We start from the raw sequence: 19,428 nt of genomic DNA, 5'->3' as shown, positions 1-19,428 counted from the left end.
CTGGGACCCGATTTTAGGAGCTCTCCAAACACAGACATATAGCATAGTTTAGAAAGAAGATGTTGTTTATTCTGCGCAGGGCGCAGGGTGGAGGTTTCCTCAAATCAAGCACCCCGAGGGATGAAAGTTACATATTTTACACGGTAAAATTGACATGAACCCGCCTATCACATATTTATTTATCACCCGCCTAAATACATATTTATTTGTGTGATGCAATCTTACGCAGTGCTTGAAACATCAAGTTCTTTTCTTTACTATTGTAGAAGTTATCCGAGGACACCAGTTATGATCCACAAAAGATGAGAAAGAGCAGCTTGAACACATCGGGGGCCAAGCCTCCCCCAACCCTTCAGCGAGACCACACCCCCAGCAGGGCCACGCCCCCAATCAACAGGGCCACGCCCATCTCTGACCACGCCCGAATCAGGCGGAGCCAAGACGGGGCGTGGTGCGCCGACATTTGTTTACATAGTGCCGGACACGAAAGGAGCCCTTAGCAACCGCCGCGCCGTTGCTAAGGGCGGCGGAAATCTCGCGATAACTCCGCCCAGCCCTTGTTCAAGGCGGGCGGAGTTCTCGCGATACCCCTGCCCGGCCGTCGCTAAGGGGCGGCCCGAGCTCTCGCGATGTTTCGCGGACATGGCGGAGGCGGCGGCCAAGATGGCGGAGGCGGCGGCGGAGCTGCTGGAGCGGGCGGCCCGGCGGGACGCGGCGCTCGAGGAGCTGCGGGCCCTGCGGGTCGCCTTGCAGGCCGTGCCGCCCACCGCTCTCCGCGCCCGCCTCGGCGAGCACCACCTGGGAGCGCTCTTCGCCCTCCTCAGCGCCAGTGACCGGTGAGTGGCCCCGCTGCCCCTTCGCTGCTGTTCTTGCTCCTTCCCGGCTCCTTCAGGGTGGGGGTGGCACGGCTGGCACAGCCTTGTCCCTCCTTCCTCACGGGCTCGGTTTCCTCTCCGTCCCTCCCAGGGAACAGGTGTCCGCGTGTGTTTCCATCCTGGAGAGGCTCCTGCAGGCCCTGGACCCCCTGTACGTGATCCAGAACCTCCGGGAAGAGCTCCAGAAAGGGCTTTGTCACCCCGAGGACTCCGTGAAGATCCTCACCATAGCCCAGGTACGGGGGTTCCTCCAGCTCTGTGTGGAGCCAGACTGGGTCAGTCCTCAGCTCTTACTGCTGTTTCATGCCTTAATTTGTGCTAAAAGCTCCACAGCACTGCAAGAGTTATGCTCTTACACACGCACACATTTTAGGATAATCACTGTGCAGTGTGTTTATGATATGTCAGTTATAATGTATAAAGCTGTCCTGTCAGAAGTAACTTGTAAATGAAACTTCTGGTTAAAGCTTTCCCAGCCAGCACCACCAGCAGGTGCTGGAAGAATTAAAAGCAGCAACATTTTTATATTCGGGATACTTTAGGCAATATTGTGTAAACAGCAAAGAGGAAGAGGCTGTGGTGATTTGACATTTCTTGCAGTGATTTAAGAGACTCTTTTCTGTGGTTTGGAAACATTGTGGTTTGGAATGGGCTCCTGGAAGTTTCAGGCTCAGCTAAAAGCAGCTGCTCAGGGTGTTGGCCAGTGGAGTGTTGATCCCAGAATGGTGATTGTGGCTGTCTGTGGAGCTCTTCCAGTGCTTGAATGTCCTCACAGTGGAAAAAGCTTGCTTTAATGTTATTTTCTCTAATTATTTGCTCAGGTTGGGAGGATTGTTGAAGACCCAGGTGCTGTCACAGAAATTCTCAACAGCCCAGAGCTGTTACGGCAAATAATAAACTGCATCGGGGGAGAGAAGATTGCAGTGGCCAAGGAGGTGAGCTGGGCTTTGTTGTTAATTCCTCTGCACAAACCATCTTTTCCACGTGTCCAAGATGAACAGCTTCTGCCCTTCCCTGAGGGAAAGAGAGCTCATGGTGCTTGAAAGATGTTACGAGAAATTGCTTAGTCGTGATAGAAAATTTACCCAGAACTGTCATCTTCCAGCAGATGTTGGTGCCAAAGTGAACTTGTAAATCAGAATTTGATGCCACACACTTGGATGGCAATAACCATAACTAGCTTTCATCAATGAAAAACAAGTTGTAATTAAAATTAGTGTGTGACTAGACTTAATAGGTTAATAAAGAACATAAGCCTGATAATCTTGGATTTTTTTTTTTATTGTTTATTTTTAATACCAAGCTCCTGTTTTTTTTGCTTCCAGGCCATCAAATCCCTGTCTGGAATAGCCCAGACACAAGAAGGTCTGGAGGCTTTGTTTGTGAGCAGTTTGTTGAGTGACCTGAAAAATGTCATGGCCACGAGTGACGTCGTTCGCTACCGAGTGTACGAGGTGGGGCTGCAGTTCCCTGGGGGGTCTGAGGCACAGCCTGGGGTTTGTGGCTCTTAAATCAACATTTAGCACTGCTTTTGTGAACTTTCTGAAAGGAAAATTCAAATGGCTGCTGTGGTCTCTTAACTTTCTGCATGTGAAATGCTGCTGAAAGTTCTGGAGGGGGAATAGATGAGAGAGATGCCCAGTGTGTCAGTTTAGAGGTGGATGGTTAAGAAGAAATAACACAATTTAGCCATTCTAGAGCTTAATGGGAATAGCAGAGAGAAAACTGGCTGTGAATGGAAATAAATGTGCTGTAAGCTTGGGATTCCTTACAAACATATTTCAGGCAAACCTTTGGGTTAATGATGAAAACATCATGAAATTCTCTATTTGATATATTCTCTATTTGATAATCAGCATTATAAGGTGTATTTGGCCGTTACTGTGAGTTGTTATCATTAGAATGTTTTTATAAACCATCCTTTCTTTTTGTTTTTCTTCAGTTAATTGTGGAGATTTCTTCAGTGTCAGCAGAGTCCCTGAATTACTGTGCAAACAGTGGGTTAATATCTGAGTTAATTGGGGAGCTGACTGGAGAGGATGTGCTGGTCAGGTATGTTGGTAAAACTCTGATATTCAGTCTTAAAATAACACTCTTTAAGCACATTTGTGTGGGGGTTTTGTGAAACCCTTTTCAGGAAAACACTTTATCTGCCTCTTCTTAAACCTCTTTGAGTGTAAAATACTTTATACATTAATTTGAGAGCTGAGGTGAAGTATGATGTGATAATTGTGTGGCTGCAGTACGAACACTTTAAATTCTTTCCTACACCTCAACACAATTGGGGCAATTTCTTTTTTGGTTTTTATTTGGATTTTGTCTTACAGGTACGTTTTTTTTTTCTTTGTCTTAATCACTGAATACTTCCAAACCCCTCTAAACCAAGCCAAACTAAGTGTTTGTGTGTTCCAGAGCCACCTGTATAGAGATGGTGACCTCGCTGGCCCACACCCCCCAGGGCCGGCAGTACCTGGCTCAACAAGGAGTGATTGATAAAATCTCAAACATCATCCTTGGAGCAGAGTCTGATCCTTTCTCCAGCTTCTATTTGCCAGGTAACATCATGCACTTCTTGTTTACTGCCTGCTTTAGTTAATGAGTCAAATTGTTAAGCCTGTCTTTTGAAACCTCATGTGAATTTTTGAATATTAAATTGGATGTAGAAAGGGTTCAATATATAAAATATTGGATATATAAAAGATGCTGAAGGGCAGACTGACACATGAATAATATTCCTCATTAATAGAGGTAGTACAGGTAAGTGCTGTACCTTTTGAAGTTTGTGTTATTGTAGAATTTTTTTTAGGAATGTAAAGGTTGTGAATTAAGGAACTGACAAAATTTTGGCTTTTCCTTTAGTTCTGTCTTTATACACTATTCAGACTGATAACATAAATTTAGCAACAAAACAATCTCACATTTAGTTTTGTTGTTGCCGAAGTTATTGTTCCTCCCCTCAGTGCTTTATTTTGGTCTTGTTTTCTCAGGATTTGTGAAGTTTTTTGGGAATCTGGCAGTTGTAGACAGTCCCCAGCAGATCTGTGAGCGATACCCTGTCTTCATGGAAAAAGTCTTTGAAATGGCAGAAAGTCAGGATCCAACCATGATTGGAGTGGCTGTGGACACCCTGGGAATCCTGGGATCAAATGTGGAAGGCAAACAGGTTTTACAGAAAACTAGTTAGTACCTTTTTTCTATAATAAAACTTTCTCAGTGTGATACAAGAGTGGATTGATTTCGTGTAAAAGGAATTGGAAAATGTATTTACCTAATAAATACATTTCTAATGAGACTGAGGGGTAACTCTGTACTCCTGTAGAGGTCTGGCTCAGTTAATTAGAAGCACTTTTCTTTTGTTTTGAAAGGAAGTAGGTTCCAAAACCTGTTGAGCAAAATAGGGCACCAGGCCAAGAATGCCCCCACGGAGCTACGGCTGCGGTGCTTGGATGCCATTTCATCTCTTCTTTACTTGCCTGTAAGTTGGTGCTTGTTTGTTCTTTTTTTTCCTTTAAACCTACAAGAATGAAATTGTTATTATACCTGAGTAATTGTGAGAAGATCTTCTGAAGCCTCTGGCTTAGGTAGAAGTGGTGCTCTCTGGAATTCTGAGCCACTGATTTTGCTGTTCAGAAATTCCCTGATTTGTTTGCTCAAGGGTTGACTCTGTAAGAAACCAGGTGTTCTGAAATGTTTATAAAATATGAAATGTTTATAAAATATGAAGTCAAGACTTCATTGACAAGGGAATGGGAATAAACAGATTAATATTCTTGTGCTTAAAAGGGATGGTGGCAACTGCTCTAATCCCTGTGTGTATTCCTTAAATCCAGTGATCTGAGTTTAATGGTGGAGGAGTGAGGAAACCATTTGAACATACACTGAAAACCTGAAAACTTTTCCTAATCCTAATCAAACTCTTTCGTTTTTGGGGGTGATTTGTGCAGCCAGAGCAGCAGACAGAAGACCTTTTAAGGATGACAGAATCCTGGTTCACATCCCTGTCCAGCCAGCCCCTGGAACTCTTCCGGAGCATCAGCACTCAGCCATTCCCTGACCTCCACTGTGGGGCTTTACGGGTGTTCACTGTAAGTACCTTTTGCTTTTAAAGATCAGGGAGTGAATTGTGTTGCCCTTCAGTGTCAGATTTATTGATTTTTTTAAAGTGAATGCCCCAAACTTCTTGCTGAAGCCCAGAAGTGGTCGGAAATAGGCCTTTTTCCCCTGTGTCCCACTTGCATTCCCCTTTTAAAGAAGGCAGCAGACATATCATGTCTGTAATGTCTCCAGTAAATTGGAGAGGGTTAAAAAAGGCAACAGCTGTGCTCCAGGGTGCTGCCTCCATCCCAGAGGCACTGCTGTGATAATTCCCTTCAAACTTTGAAGATCAGCACTGAGCTGTGCTTGTTGTGCAGTGTTAGACCCTGCTGCTTGATTTGAGTTGTGGAACCACTGCGTGCAACGAGTATCTCATTTCATTTCTCCTCTTCCTTGGCTGTTTGCCGAAAAACCTGCTGTGTAACTGCTTTTTGGGGGATTAAAATGAGATGTTTCCCCTCTCCCACACCTCTTCCTGTTTTTAGGCCATTGCAAATCAACCATGGGCCCAGAAGCTGATGCTGCACAGCCCGGGGTTTGTGGAGTACGTTGTGGACAGATCTGTGGAGCCTGACAAAGCTTCCAAGGATGCTAAATACGAACTGGTGAAGGCCCTGGTAAACTCCAAAACAATTGCAGAGATCTTTGGGAATCAGTACTACCTGAGGCTCAGGGCTTACCTGCAGGAGGGCCCTTACTATGTCAAGGCAGTTTCTACCACAGCTGTGGAAGGAGCAGAATAATGTCACCGGTGTCTTGCAAAACGTGTTCCTGAAACTGGGGTTGAGGTACAAGGTGTAAAGACTCTCCTCACTGGGGTGTCTTTAGGTTGTCTCTTTAAAGGAATGTGAGGATATTTTGACTCTGTTTGAAATGAGTCATGAGAGCAAATTAAAGCCTATTTGATGTTTCCCCATAAATGTCACAGCAGAAGTTCCCTGTGTGCTGTCATGAGACAACCCAGGTAAGCACTTCTCAACTGCTGCACTTCCCAACTACTGACTGTGTTTGATTTTGCAGTATTTGTTGGTGGTTGGTTAAATTGTTGTTGGATTTGGGAGTTTCTATCGTGTTTTCTCAGTAGGTTCCAGTTCAGTTAAAAAAAGGCAAAAACCAAACACCAAAACACCTTGAGGTTTGTAACCTCAGATGCTGCCATAGTTTATCTTTTTTTTTTTTTAAATAATTCTTTTTTTATATCTGCCAAAATTGGCACTTGCATGGAACACATTCTTTATCCTGTCAGAATCCTGTTGCTGAGAATAAGCCACACTCTGTCCACATGAGGGAGTATGAACTGGATTCTCTTCTGTTCTCAACCTGCTGGATGTGAGTCTTGCTGGAATAAATAACCCTAAATATTGTTTACATCTTATGCTGAAGATTTAAAAAACAAACCTTGTAGCCCTTCTGAAAACAAATCAATGCTGTAGTGGATCAAACCAAACTGGAGCTTTGTCTCCCTTGGCTGCAATGTGGTGTGGCAGCTCAGTTTAGTGGCTCAAAAGGAGCCTGAGCTGTAGCACTACAAAGCTACTTCAGAACCAAATCTTTAATTGTTTATACTGTTTTTTTAACAGAGATGAAATTTTTTTTTAAGTGTTATTTAAAGAATCATATGATTTTAGTTGCCTGAGTTAAAGGGGTAAGAACATGAAACTTTTGTGTTTAAGGGTGTGAATGAACCAGGAGGATGGAAATGTACCTTAGGAAGCTGGAATCTTCTTTTGAAGGTGTCAGATAACTGTGGGAGAGAATCAAGATGTGTCTTTGTCCATAAACAGAGACCACAGTGTACTTTATATCAAAGGCTTATATTATTTTTGTTGAGGACATATTTGAGGAATAGCTGGGGGGGGAGCATAATAAACCATGGAATTGCTGCTTTGGGGCTTGTTTTAGTGATGTGTCAGTCAGGGATAACCTGGCAATGCTCACCCCGTGTCCCTGTGCTGCCAGGGAAGCAGGAGGATCCAGTCATGCAGGAACTCTCTCCTTGCATGTGGGAGGTAGAGGTGCAGCTGGTATTGCCAAAAATCGCTGCCAAGGAGTGCAAGTGGGCTCAGAGGAGCTGGGGAGGATCCCTTCATGTTTGCTAAGTGTCTGAGAGGGGTGATCTGCCTTGCTGCTCCAAGGTGGACAAAAGTTGTCCTCCTCCATGACACTCCTGCTGCTTTCACCCCAAATGTGCCCCAAAAATATCTGCTGGTGAGAAATGTACCACAGTGTCTTGTTTGTAAATAGAGAACATGGAGCTTCACGAGTCCTGCATCCAGAAAAAAAACACATCAAAGCACTGACAAGGAAATAAAAAGAGTATAGAAGTCCTTACTTTGCACTTGTTTTGGGCAGTTCAACTTTGTTATTTTAGGTGGCTTTGTGTGCTGGTCGCTCTGTATGAGCCATATGCTACAAACCTCAGTAAAAGAAATCAATATATAAACCTTTTCTGCAATTCATGAGTCTCTTCCATGTGTGTTTTCAGCTGCTGCTTTTGAAGGCTACTCTGTGTGCTCAGTCTTTAGCATCTGCTTTGCATAGTACATTTGCCAAAGACAATATTTTAGAATAGGCAGAGATGCCAAACAAGGGGATTTTTTTTATGTATGCACATATGCTTTGTTTTATTGAGCTTGGAGCTCAACATTGATCAATTGATCACACACTTCCCCCTTATTATTCACTTGCAGTTCCCTGCCCATGCTGTACATTGCCATCTGGGTTACATGCTGCTGTGTCTGATATAAATGGAAAATATGAGTGTCTCTGTCATCCCCTCTTTAAAGTTAACAGGTGGAGATAATGGAGGAAAAACCAGAAATGGAATGCTGAAGAAGGAGAATTGAGGTAACACGCTAAACTTTTAGTTTAAAGAACAAAACAAACCCACACAGAAAACCCCAAACCAGAACTCAACATTTGGCCAAGGTTAACAAGCAGAATAACTTGGTATTTCAGAATTGTGGGTCCTTGGGAAGACACCTCCAAGTCCTTTAATCCCAGTGGGAAGAGTAGCTGGGGCTGTCAGAGGTACCTGGGTGCCTCACAGTTGTAGGACAAACCTGACCAGCTGGTCCTTCTGCTGCTGAAAGAGTGGACATGGAAGAGTTTATCTGGAGGAGGGAGGTGTGGATGGGTTTTGTGTTCTGGGACTTGATCCTGCTTTGGGGAATTTTTATGTTTTGAATCATGTTGGTGTTCCCAGTTTGCTGGTGGATCTGTTCTGACCTCGCTGCTGGTGCTGTGTCCAGTGTGCTGCCATGTCCTGGAGCTGCCTTGTCAATGTGTCTCTGATGCCATGACTGACAGAAATACAAGATTCTTTACCAGGCAAGTTGGATTTCTTGCCTGGAATCTCCCTGAGCCCTTTCCATGCTGGCTCAGTGTCTGTTCCTCTCCCTGGTGCTGTAAACCAACCTGCTCGGAAGCAGCTCCATCTGTGGGTGGAAAGCTTCTCCTTTGGTACAAAATTCTTTGGAAGCAGGTGATGCCTCACTTGGATAAAAAGTGGAGAAGGTGTTTTGAGGACTCAGAAGTCTGAAAAACACTGAAGACAGACAGAGTTTCTTGGAATACTCTACTTTACTTATATGCATGCACTTGTAGGTACTTACATAGAGTACATCCAGTTTTGCTGTTGTCACACACTGGAGCTCTGGGAATTTATTTGCTGTTGAAGGGAGGAGACCTAACTTTGGGAGGGCATAATTTCTACTGAATGCTACAGGATAAAGCAGCTGCTAAAAGAAAATTCAGCCTTTCTTCGCCAAAGCTAAACCTTAATTGACAAAATGAAGAACCTCATTTTTTATTCTATCCAAGCTGAACTGCTTGAACTTGTCAATGTAGGTCAGAACCCTGCAGGACACCAGGCTGTAGTAGGTTTCCAGCAAGGAACAATCTTCCCTACTGCTTGTTTCCTCCCAGGCTTTAAATAGCTCGTCCTCCTTCACGTTGGAAGAGGTGAAGATGAATTTATAGCAGCATCGATTGTAGCTGATGTGCTTCCCCCCGGAAAAGCGGGAGCTGTGCATGGGAGTGATCCCAGCTTTCTTGGCACAGATTCCCACGAAAATATCTGGGGGCACTGACAGTGGCACCTCCTTGGCAGCCACGTAAACCTTGCGGGCGACGTCCTGGGATATGACGAAGGCGCTGCCGTGGCAGAAATCCGGGTAAAACTCCTCGGGATACTGATGGGTGGGAACGAAGGCAGGGCTTTGGGGGTCCCTGTCAGGCACTCCCTGATGAACCACCCTCCCAAGGTAGATGTCCTCTAGTTGTGTTAAGCTCAGCAGGTACCCAGCCAGGCTTGGAACACCCACAAACACGTCCTCATCTGCTTCGAGGATAAATCTCGCCCGGGGACAGAAAGTCACCGCCCACTCCACGCTCAGCAGCATCTTCTGTGTCTGGGTCTGCGGGGAATCGATGAAAGAGCCTTCAATAATGTCCCTGTGCTTGTGAGCCTCTTCATTGATCTCCAGCTGGGTGCTTTCTGAAGCTGCCTTTCCTACAGCAAACAGAGTGAGGACGGTGTAACCCCTGGTGTCCGTCACGTTGCCCCACGTCTGCCTGATCGTGTCGCGCCTTGTCCTGTTTTCTGGGCTGCTGTGGACGAGGATGAGCAAAAACACCTCTTGGCCCGAGCATGTCACTGCACTGCTGACAGTGTGAGAGAGGTTGGCCTTTAGGGGATCCATGTCCAGCTTCCTGGCCCTCTCCCTGATCTCCAGAGTCTTTGCGTCGGTGTAGGACAGAGGGAAGGAGTGCAGGAAATATTCCTCCAGTAAATCCGCCCCGAAGAGCAGCACGTGGAAAAGCAGGACATTAAAGAGGATGAAGCACCACTGGTGAGTCCGGAGCCTGCAGAGTGTCGGCTGGGGAAGGGAAAACATGGACACTCAGTTCTCCTGCCACTCAACCAAAAAAGCTTTCCTCCATTTTAAAATATATTTGTGCAAAGCAGTCACAGCTTTTAGACCGTGGTCTTTGCATTTATTAATTTGAAGCTCTTTTTCTCCTAGAAACAGAAGGAATCTACAGGAATGTACTTCACATGGCACAGCAACATCCCAAGCTGGGAAGGACATTCCCAAGTTGTGGTTTAGAAGTTTTGTGCATCCACGTGTGGCAATAGTAGGGAATAACTTGCTATTAGTATTTGCTGACTATTTTTAGCCTGTTGCTGAAGGCCTGAGGTGCTGTTGAGGACCTGTCATGGTAATAGTGTCCCTGAAGGAGAACTTTCCTATGGCCTCACGCTGCCCTATGGAAGCTGGCAGGGTAAGAATCCAGGGTGAGTGGGGCTTGGAGCAAGCTGGGCTAGTGGAAAGTGTCCCTGCCTAAAGATGATCTTTAGGGTCCCTTCCAACCCAACCCATTCCATGAAAGCTGTAGGAGGCTGAAGCACTTACCTGCATGGTGGTGGGAGCTGTGCCTGCAGCAGGGGCTGTGTGGGCAGTTCCTGCCTGGCAGTGGCTGTATCTGGGTCTGCAGGATCCAGTTACTGCCCCGTACCTGGAGGCTGTGGCTTCCCCTCACCTGTCTGGGAGGAGGAAAGATGATCCCAGGGGATGATCGTGTTGCAGCTGCATAAAACAAAAGGAACAAACCCCTGGCCTTGCCCTTTATTAATTTCTGACGCTTGGGGTGGGGTCTCAGCAATAAGTGAAGGAACTGCTGGGGCTCACTTGGTAACAGGGTCCCTGGTACTGCTGGGAAGCTGTTCTTGATCTGCCACTTGCTGCTGGAGTTTGGGTTTGTGTTTTACAGCTGTGCCATTTCGTGGTGGTTCCCCAGTCCTTGGCAGGAGACCCCTGCCCTGAGCACCCCCTGAGCTGGAGGTTTGGGGTGTGAACTTGTTTGGGTTTGCCTTGGTGGGGGCTGTGGGGGACACCCTGAGGCCGTGGGTGCTGCTGGGCCAGGCTGTTCCCTGGACAGGCTCCTGCCTTCGGCTGTGCCGGAGTTTCCAGGAGCTTCCATGTGTTACTGTTGGCTCAGGCCTGGGCTGTGCTGGAGCTGGCTGGGCTGGGGAGCTGCAGGGGACTGGAAGTGCTGGAGGGGGAAGTGCCAAAGACACCACAAACAGGATGGAGGCGTCAGCAGGGGGGAGAGTTGGGTTTGGCAGAGGGTCTGTGGAGCCTGCAGAGCTCCAAGGGGAGAGGGGCTTGTGGGTCCCCAGGGGATGGTGGTGACGGTGCTGTTTGATGGGGAACTGAGGTTGGGAAGTGTCAGTCCTCATCAGCACAATGGGGAACTCCAGCCTCCATGGGGGAGCAGAGAGATCATAATTTCTTTTTGATTTTGGAAAGATTTCTCACAGGTCAGGGTGTGTTTCTGTTCCTGCATCCTTGGGTGAAAGGATGCAAGGAGAACACAGTGTTGCTGTGGTTTGGCTTAGCTCTGACCATTCCAAACCTCCCTGAAGCATCCCTAGGGGAGCCTGGATCAGCCAAATGACCCAGGGAGATGGAGCAGAGCTTTGATTTCTGGCTTGGGGTGTGCGGGGTTAATCCCCCAGCTCTGGCTGAGCCCCTCAGCTCTCCCAGCTGTGTTGGGAAAACACAGGGAGCAAAGGAACTACAGAAGAAACCAGCTCCTCAAAATGTGCTCACAGCTTGGGAGTGCATCCTGCCCCTCCGAAAGACCCCCAAACACATCCCACTGTGGATCTCTGCTTTAGGCTTTCCAAAAAGAGGGAAAACTCCTTTCCCAGAGCTTGTGTGTCAGCTGGGCTGCAGCTTCATCTGGAGCAGCCTCACACACTCTGCAATCCTCCCAGAAGTTGTGCTTTGAAGCCTGGGGAGCTGAGCTGTCAGCACGGGAAGTGTCAGTTCAGGGTGTGCTCTGAAGGAAGAAGCCAATAAGGAAATACCTTTCATGTACAATAATACAGCACTGCCACCCCAGATGCCCATCCTGGGGAAAAAAAAAAAGCCCTCTGAAGATGTTCTGTCTCCAGCTAAACCATTTAATGAGCAAATAAATACCGGTGTATGAAACCCCTTATATTAAAAATTGTGTGTCCTTAGAATAATGATAAAATAATAATTATAAACCCCATATGTGCATCATCCCTGCTGCAATTAGGCCCAGCATGGTGCCTGCAGCACTGCTCAAGGCGTTTCTTCAGCTCTGCTTTGTGGTGGCAGCAGGAACTCTGATACCACATCTATAAGATTAACACTCCCCAACCACAGCACGGGCAGCTCTCAGATGTGGGATTTTGTTTATCCACAGAGCCTGGCTGAGTCCCACTGGGAGAAAGCTGGGGAAGAGCAAGGAAAAGACTCCTGAAGGGTAAAGTAACTGATCTGAGAGTTCCAGGGAGTCTGCCTGGGGGTGATCCCTCCATCACCTTTAAACCCAGGATTCAGGGAAATGCAACCCCCAGCAGCTCACGTGTGACCTTGTCTCACTTTTCAGATGGGTAAAGTGAAGCTCATTCAGGGAAATCCTCACTCCCAGGGAGAGCCAAGAGTTTCCTGAAGAAGAGGGAATTCAGGACCCCAGAGTGGCTGAAGTCAGGTCAGTGGGGGTAGGAATGCTGTTCCTACAGCTGCACTGAAACCCTGCACGATCCTGTGGGTGTAAATTAGGGAAACAGCCTTGAAAATCAGGTTTTCCTGAGCCACAGGGCTATAATTTGCTTTATGTGAGATGTTTTCACGTTTTCCTTGAATTTTATGTCCAAACAAACCTCATTACATGAGCAGGGATGTACCAGTAACTCTGTAGACAACCTGACCTACCCTAAAGCTGTGAGTGTTCAGATTGAAGGATGTTTGCAGTTTGGGTTTGGTTTTTTTGAGAGGAAGGGCCCTGAACTCCTGCCATATCCAAGGATCAGAGCAGAGGTGCCAGGAGAGGGCAGTGGGAGATGCTGTGGAGCAGGAGGTGCCCGGGGCAGGCAGGGTGGGCAACGTGCTGAGAGGAGCAGCCGAACCCACAGCTTCCTAAAACATCTCCTAAAGCCTCCTGGCTTCCCTCCCAACGCTGGGAACATTTGGAAGGGGGAGCAGAGCCTGGCTGGTTTCAGTTCTGCTTGACTCTGCTTCGTGGGAATGTGAAGGCTTCGGATGACGCACCGTTCTCAGGCGATGGTGCAGGAGAGGGTGGATGGATGGAATTTATGGGGAAAATCCAGTGAAAACTGGTTTTTTTTCTCAATATAAATTTGTTCAGATATAAAAACTTGAGCTCAACCTGCCTCAGATGTCTGTGTGGTTGCTCTGTGCTGTGCCCTGTCCTTCCCTGCAGGGTGGACACCCCCTGGTTCCCCCGGCTCTCAGGCTCTTCCCAAAAGATGGGCTGATTCCCACAGGCAGGTTTTCAAATTTTCACTCAACACCTCCTTGCTCCAGAGACAGGTCAGAACCCACCTGCAGGCAGGCAGCTTTTCTGGCACAACATCCCTTTCCACAAGGCATTCCCTGTGCCCTCAGGGAGACACTTGCCTTATTTGAAGGGTCAGAGCTGACCAGTGTCATCCCACCCATCCCCAGAGGGGATGCTCTGGGAACACAAAGCACTCCCAGGTCTCCACAGGGTCCCCACTATTCCAACCTGCCTTTTGCAGGGTTTCACACAGACCCAAGAGCACGAGGGGCTGCGAAGGGACTTGTCTGCTTTTTAATTACAGCATCAGTTGCAAGAAGCAGAGATGGTTGTTTTGGTCTTAGTCACCTAATGGCAATGTTTGTGCTCCAAGAGATGATTCAGCTCTTGCAGGCAGTTCCTCACCTTACATTCTCCATGGGGTTTGGGGGATGATGGAAGAGGAGGCTTTGTAAGAGTTCCACAGAGTGTGTTTCACTTGGTTTTGATATTTAATGTCCCTTTGGGTGTTCAATATAAGTAGACACCTGAAAGCCAAGCCAAGGAACCTGAGCACTGACACACCAGACAAACAGCTCCTGCTGTGCAGATGAAGGAGTCTTTGCCTCTGATTTAATGGCCCACTTGACAACACTAAAACCATGTTTTTATAGCCAGGTTCCCAGCATTCTTTTTTTGTTTTTTTCTTTGCATACATCAGTCTGGGAGTTCCTGAGCTGCACCTTTTTGTATGGTATGTTTGATTATTACTTCTTGAGATCAGTGACAGCTTTGACAGCTACCCACCTCTGTGTTCCTGAATAGTGACAGCCTCAGCCCCCCCTGTGTCTGAAAGTGCTGCTTCAGCCTTGGAAAAGCCGAGTTGAACATGAGCTGAGAGTGGAGAGGGCATAAACTTGTGAAAAACGTGGAGCTGTGAGGCCACAGGGCTCCAGCCCTCGGGCTGAGCGGGTTCTCCCCACCAAGATGTCAACTGGAGAGAGAAATTGTTTATTTTGCAGTGGCCCGCCAGCAGTTCCCCTGTTGTTGCTCATTCTCACAGTGTGCTGTGAGGGTGCTTTGCCCTTTCATTCCCACAAATCCAGGCTGGATTTGTGCCTGGCAAGTCGAGATTCACATGAAATTCCTTTGACAGGCACAACATCCGCAGCAGCGCCGGGGGTTTGATTACAGGCAGTCCCCGCTCTGACAAGATTTACAGTTGGGAGCAGATCCCGTGTCACTGTTCCCGACTCCCCGGGCCCTCTGTGGTGTCCGTGGTGCTGGGAAGCAGCTGGGGCGTCTCTCCTGGGGCCCTCCTCACCCTGGGGCTGGTGGGGGGTCCACGTGTGTCCGTGTGATGCACCCAAAAAGGCAAAGCTGCCCGAGGTCATGGAGGGAAACAGGAGCTGGAGGCGGGTGCTGGGGCTCGAGCGATGCCCCAGCCCGTCCTCTCCAGGTCCTGAGGTGCTGGATGGATCCAGCTGTGCTCCCACTGGTGCCCCAGGGCTGGGGAGGGGGCTGCAGCCCTCCCAGCCATGGCCAAGGCTCCCACTGTTCCCCATCACCCTCTGGCAGGGTGCTCGAGGTTATCAGGGAGCTCGAGCAGGACAAGGGCACCCTCAGACACGAGTCCCTGGAGCACACGGTGAGCTGGACTCGGGTAATGTGCTGTGCAGAAGATGACTTTCTCTCTCTCCTGTCTCTGACTCATCCCATTTTTGCCACCCACAGATTTATTTATTGCTCTCCCAGACACAGAAACAGCAGAGTTGAGTCTCCCTGCCCTGTGACAGCCCCTCCTGGAGCGGTGATCTGCCGGAGCAGCCGGGCGGGCGTTTCCCCGCACTCATCCCTGGGGGGGGTCTCACACTGGGGGGTTGCCTTTCCCAGGAGCCTCCCCTGTGCTGCTCCCCCAGCCTGGCTCTGCTCTGGAGAGCTCGTGTGTTCACAGGCAGCACATGGCCCTGCAAATGGCACTTGGCATCCCTGGATGTGCCCGTTCCTTGGTGCTGCTCATTCCCTGCCCAGGCGGGACACATCCCCTCGGGATCTGTGCTCTCCTGCTCTGGGGTGTGGGGGGAATGTGAGGATGCTGAAGGGGGTCCCCAGCAGAGCTGTGGGGACTGAGGGAGCCGAGAGGAGGAGGGATGGTCCTGTAGTAGGTATGTGAAATCCTGGTTAATTGTATTTGGTGTTAATAGGGTGCCTTAGTTTCCCTCTTTGGGAAACGAGGATTTGTAGCATCCATGGCATTTTGGGAAGCACTGCAGGTGGGGGCAGACAGGACCAGCTCAGCCAGAGCCGTGCCCCCAAAATACTGAATGATGCCCTTGCTGAGAATGCTGCTGTGCCTTCCCCCACTTCCCCGTGGGCTTTGGCAGTGCAGGGAATCGTGCTGGAGCTGGGAGCAGTCCCCAGGACAAAGGCTCTCTTTGCTGAGGTGGGATCCCACCAAGTGTGAGAGCTTGTCCCTGTGCAGCCCCCCTGCTCCACAAAGGGGCTGGGGTGGCACCAGTGCCCTTCCAGGGCAGGGGCAGGTGGGACCAGGCCCCCCTTCACTGCTCAAGGTCCAGCATTTGGATGGGGACGTTCCCTTCTGGCTCTTTCTCGTTCATTTTTCTCTTTTCCTCCCCGTCCCCACCCCCCCCCGTAACTGTTTTAAATAATTCCTCCCCCACGCCTGTGTTATCATCCAGCATGTCAATACGCTCCGTGCCACCCACCCCCTCCTCCCGGAGCCGCACGTTAACGATTTGCACCAGATAATGTGAGGCAATTAGTGAATGAAGAATAACCTTCCCACTTAAAAGCATGATGGGTCGGGAAGCATCACGCGGGCGGGTTGCACGGGGAGCATTAATTGCTTTTCTCTCCAATGGCTCCCGGTGTAGGAGAGCCCATATGGAGAGAGAGGAGGAGGAAGAGGTGCTGCGGGAGAAACAAAGTCTCTGGTCCTGGCGAGAAGGTGGAAAGCCCAGAGCCTCGGAGTGGGCACTGCCCTCTGGAGCGGGGAGGTTGTGGCAGCGAGCGGGCACCGTGTGATCCAAGGGGCTGCCGGGAGCAGTGGATGGGGAGGGCGGGGGTATCCCGGGGTCAGGGGGAGCTGATGGAGAGAAACCACCGCTCTGGAAGCAGCTCCTGCCTGAGCGGTGCCACCTCCCCTGGGTGTGACTGAAGGGCGCTTTGGTGTTTTGGGTGGTGGTGCTGCTGCTCGGGTTCCAGCTGTTCACATCTGGCCCACGAGAGAGGAGGACACAGTTTTGGGGCACTTTGTGCTTGGCCACATCGTTACAAGTGGCACCTCCTGACTCCGGGCACGTGGGGCTGAACTTGGAGGGGAGAGAAAGGCACCTTGGATCCACCCCCTTAACCCTTTCCTGGAGTCAGGCGGCTCGTTTCCAGGCGGATCCCGCTGTCCCTGGGCTGGGGCCATTCCCCAGCGGGGCCGTGTTGTTGCAGCAGGGCCCCCCTGGAAGATGAACGCTCCCGGCCCGGGCGCGCAGCACGGCGCAGGAATTCCCCGCAGGCAGCGGCTCGGCCCGGCTTGTTTGCGTTTGGCACAACCCCGAGGCGCAAATATTTGTGTGGGAAGTAGAAAAGAAAACCAAAGGGGTGGGAAAAAAAAAAAGAAAAGGAAATAGAGATAAAAGAAAAATCAAGAAAAGGAAAAGAGGAAAGGAAAACGCAGAGGGGAGGAAAGGGGAAAGGGAAAAAGGAAGAGGACGGAAGGGGGAAGGGAAAAAGAAAAGGGGGAAAGGGAAAAGAAAGGGGGAAGGGGGGAAGGGAAAAAGGAAAGGGGGAAAGAGATAGGGAAGGGGGAAAGGGGAAAAGGGAAAAAGGGAAGGGGGAAAAGGAAAGGGAAAGGGGAAAAAGGAAAGGGGAAAGGAAAAGGGAAAAAGAAAATACAGACAGCAAAGACCCCCGGGGGTCGTGCAGAGGCCGGAGACGAGGGACGCGCCCCGGGCCGGGGGAGTCACCGGCTCCCACCCCGGCGCGGGGGTCGCGGGGCCGGGGCGGGGTCCGAGGGTGGGGCGGGCCCAGCCCCGCCCGGTGCCGCCCCCGGCCCGCCCCGCACGGCCCCGCACCTGTTGCCGCCCGCGCCCCGCCCGGCCCCGGCATGCGGAGCGAGCCGTGATGGGCGCGGGGCACCGGCGGCGGCACCGGGACGGCGGCGGAGGCTCTGCCCGCGGCCGGCAGCCCCCGGCCCGCGCCCCCGGCAGCGCGGGGCTCCCATGCTCTGCCCCGCCTCGCCGCGCCGGGGCCCCGCGCCGCTGCGCCCATGCCGTTCTCGGGCGAGGAGCGGAGCCTGCAGGGCATCTACAAACCGGCGGGGCCGGCGGAGGGGCGGCCGGTCTGCCCCGAGTGCTACACCAACAGCTCCTTCGTGTACGACGATGGCAGCGCGCACAGGTACCGGGGGTGCCGGGGTGGGGTGGCATGGGATGGGGTGGGATGGGATGGGGACTCCTGGGGGCTCTGCCTGTGCCGCCGTCGTGGGGGAGCCCCCCGTGCAGCCGGGGGAGCCCCTTCCCCTCCCGGGTGGGACGGGCAGGACCCCCCGACCCGCCCGCCCCCCGCGCTCCCCGTGCCCCGAGCCTGGAGGAAAGTTTCGGCGGCGCCTCCAGGCCTGGCTGGGGGTCCCTGCGAACGCCCCTCCGGCCACAGCACCTCGGGGATGGAACAGTCGGGGGCTGCCTGGGTGCAAGGAAGGGGTGCTTGGAGACCCCCGAGCAGTTCCCAGTCACATCTTTCTTTGGAAGAGGGGGGGATGCTGCCTTTCCGTCGAGCCGTGCTCCGGGGCGTGTGGGTCGGGCAGGGTTTGGCTGAGCCCTGAAGCCACGCCACAGTCAAGGGGTGAAAATACACGCAGGCAAAACCCTGCATTTCCACAGCTGCATCACAGCCCCTGCTCCGGCTTTGGGCTGGTTTTGTGCCAGAGTTACAATGTCCAGTCTGAGGGAGGGGCTGCGGTGTGGAGGGGAAGAGCTGCTCGAGGGGGTCACGGGGACTCTGCTCCTCTTGTGCCCGGCAACAGCAGCTGCTTCTCGCATGGGAACGAGTGCTCATTGCTGAAGTATCCCAGCTTTTCCTCATAAATCCTTTATATTATCATCGTTCCGATTAAATTTTCTAGTGCAGTCCTTATGACTGTCACACTCCTCAAATGTCAGCTCAAGTGAGCAAGTGAAGTGTGTGTATATCAATTCATGCTTGGCAGATAAGGACCTTGGCTGGATTTGTTCCCTGGGCTGCTCAGCTGGGGTTTTCTGCATTGGCATCTGCTCACTGTGATTTAGGGTAACAATCTTTTATTCCTAAAACCCTAGATGGAAAAAGAAGGAATAGTGTGTTTGGCGAGCTCTTGAGCTCTCAGTACATTGCCACTGACTGGGTAATTAGCGAAATCCTTGAATATTGTTTTTTGGGATTAAGTCCCTCGTGATTGCCCCTGGTGTCCTCTTTGTCAGAGGCACAATGCCCAGTGTGCCCCAGGACTGCAGTGCCCCAGGACCCCCTGACTCCTGAGCACCCCGTTTGGTTGCCTTGGGCACGCAGAGCACAGTGCCTTCCCCAAAGCTGCCTCATATTGCAGCTGTGCTCGCTGTGTTTGCAGAAATGACACCCTGGAGGAGGTTGTGGAAGGTGTCTGCGTGTGGGGGAAGATCAGGGATCAGGCTGGAGACGACAGCTCACGGAGGGTTCCCGCTCCAGCATTACAGGATGATGATGAATTGCTCCTCATTACGCTCAGCCCTGCCCAGGGTCGTTTATCCTCATCTAAAACCCGACAAAATCCTTGTTCAAAGGTCCTCCTGCCTGTCTCTTTCAATCTGAATAGAAGAGCTTTTTTTCATAATTATGATTATACAGCTCGATGTGTTTCTAACCCCCTCAGGCTCCGGGGAGGTTGAAATGCCATTGCTTTCCATGGCTTGTCTTGCCTGCCCTTGTGTCCGGCCCTTTGCTGCCCTTCTGGAGATATTAAACAAGCTGGTTGGAGCCCTCAGGGCTCAGCATTTCCCCAGCTCCAGCTCGGAGCAGCCTGGTCTCTGATGTACTTTTTCAGAGCTGTTCAGCTGAAGAAGAAGCAGAAAATGATTGTAAACAGGCTAAAGAGAAAGGGCAGGAGCAGGCA

The 19,428-nt window shown here is 50.5% G+C and overlaps 3 protein-coding genes across 9 annotated transcripts in view; 2 read left to right on the top strand and 1 right to left on the bottom strand.

The window, feature by feature from the left end:
* Window positions 1–627: 627 nt before the first annotated feature.
* PSMD5 (proteasome 26S subunit, non-ATPase 5) lies at window positions 628–12,284 on the top strand. 3 transcript variants are annotated; one of them, XM_027687825.1, is made up of 11 exons: window positions 645–836; window positions 967–1,111; window positions 1,697–1,810; window positions 2,201–2,329; window positions 2,818–2,927; window positions 3,288–3,430; window positions 3,863–4,054; window positions 4,241–4,350; window positions 4,820–4,960; window positions 5,456–5,587; window positions 12,213–12,284. In XM_027687825.1, exons 1-11 carry the CDS (start codon window positions 664–666, stop codon window positions 12,267–12,269), a joined length of 1,446 nt encoding a protein of 481 aa, XP_027543626.1. In that variant the 5' UTR covers window positions 645–663; the 3' UTR covers window positions 12,270–12,284. The 3 variants fall into 3 exon arrangements, with proteins under 3 accessions (XP_027543627.1, XP_027543626.1, XP_027543625.1); XM_027687824.1 differs by lacking the exon at window positions 12,213–12,284 and adding an exon at window positions 6,217–7,429; XM_027687826.1 differs by lacking the exon at window positions 12,213–12,284 and having other exon boundaries at window positions 628–836; window positions 5,456–6,143.
* On the bottom strand, window positions 8,358–10,262 carry LOC113969723 (putative UDP-GlcNAc:betaGal beta-1,3-N-acetylglucosaminyltransferase LOC100288842). The gene has a single exon (XM_027687827.1). The coding sequence runs from the start codon at window positions 9,866–9,868 to the stop codon at window positions 8,750–8,752; it is 1,119 nt and encodes a 372-aa protein (XP_027543628.1). The 5' UTR covers window positions 9,869–10,262; the 3' UTR covers window positions 8,358–8,749.
* A 5,228-nt stretch (window positions 12,285–17,512) lies between the features above and the next one.
* Window positions 17,513–19,428, top strand: part of KCNT1 (potassium sodium-activated channel subfamily T member 1) — an 80,340-nt gene continuing 78,424 nt past the window's right edge. For 3 of the 5 annotated variants that reach the window (XM_027687632.1, XM_027687629.1, XM_027687633.1), the window contains exon 1: window positions 17,514–17,702. In XM_027687632.1, the coding sequence (XP_027543433.1) occupies window positions 17,572–17,702 (131 nt within the window). In that variant the 5' untranslated portion in view covers window positions 17,514–17,571. Of the gene's footprint in view, window positions 17,703–19,428 lie in introns of all 5 variants that reach the window. The other 2 variants (XM_027687631.1, XM_027687630.1) reach the window with 1 other exon arrangement.

The sequence above is a fragment of the Neopelma chrysocephalum genome, unplaced genomic scaffold (assembly GCF_003984885.1).
Source record: "Neopelma chrysocephalum unplaced genomic scaffold, ASM398488v2 Primary Assembly neopelma1_74, whole genome shotgun sequence".
Lineage (NCBI taxonomy): Eukaryota > Metazoa > Chordata > Aves > Passeriformes > Pipridae > Neopelma > Neopelma chrysocephalum.
This window is presented reverse-complemented; position numbering and strand designations above follow the sequence as displayed.

Excerpts from the sequence above, each read along its gene's own strand:
- PSMD5 (XM_027687826.1), top strand. The coding sequence starts at position 643 with ATGGCGGAGGCGGCGGCCAAGATGGCGGAGGCGGCGGCGGAGCTGCTG. Across the intron at positions 1,811-2,200 it reads AGATTGCAGTGGCCAAGGAG|GCCATCAAATCCCTGTCTGG; the intron begins GTGAGCTGGGCT and ends TTTTGCTTCCAG. Across the intron at positions 4,351-4,819 it reads CATCTCTTCTTTACTTGCCT|CCAGAGCAGCAGACAGAAGA; the intron begins GTAAGTTGGTGC and ends TGATTTGTGCAG.
- LOC113969723 (XM_027687827.1), bottom strand. The coding sequence starts at position 9,868 with ATGTTTTCCCTTCCCCAGCCGACACTCTGCAGGCTCCGGACTCACCAG.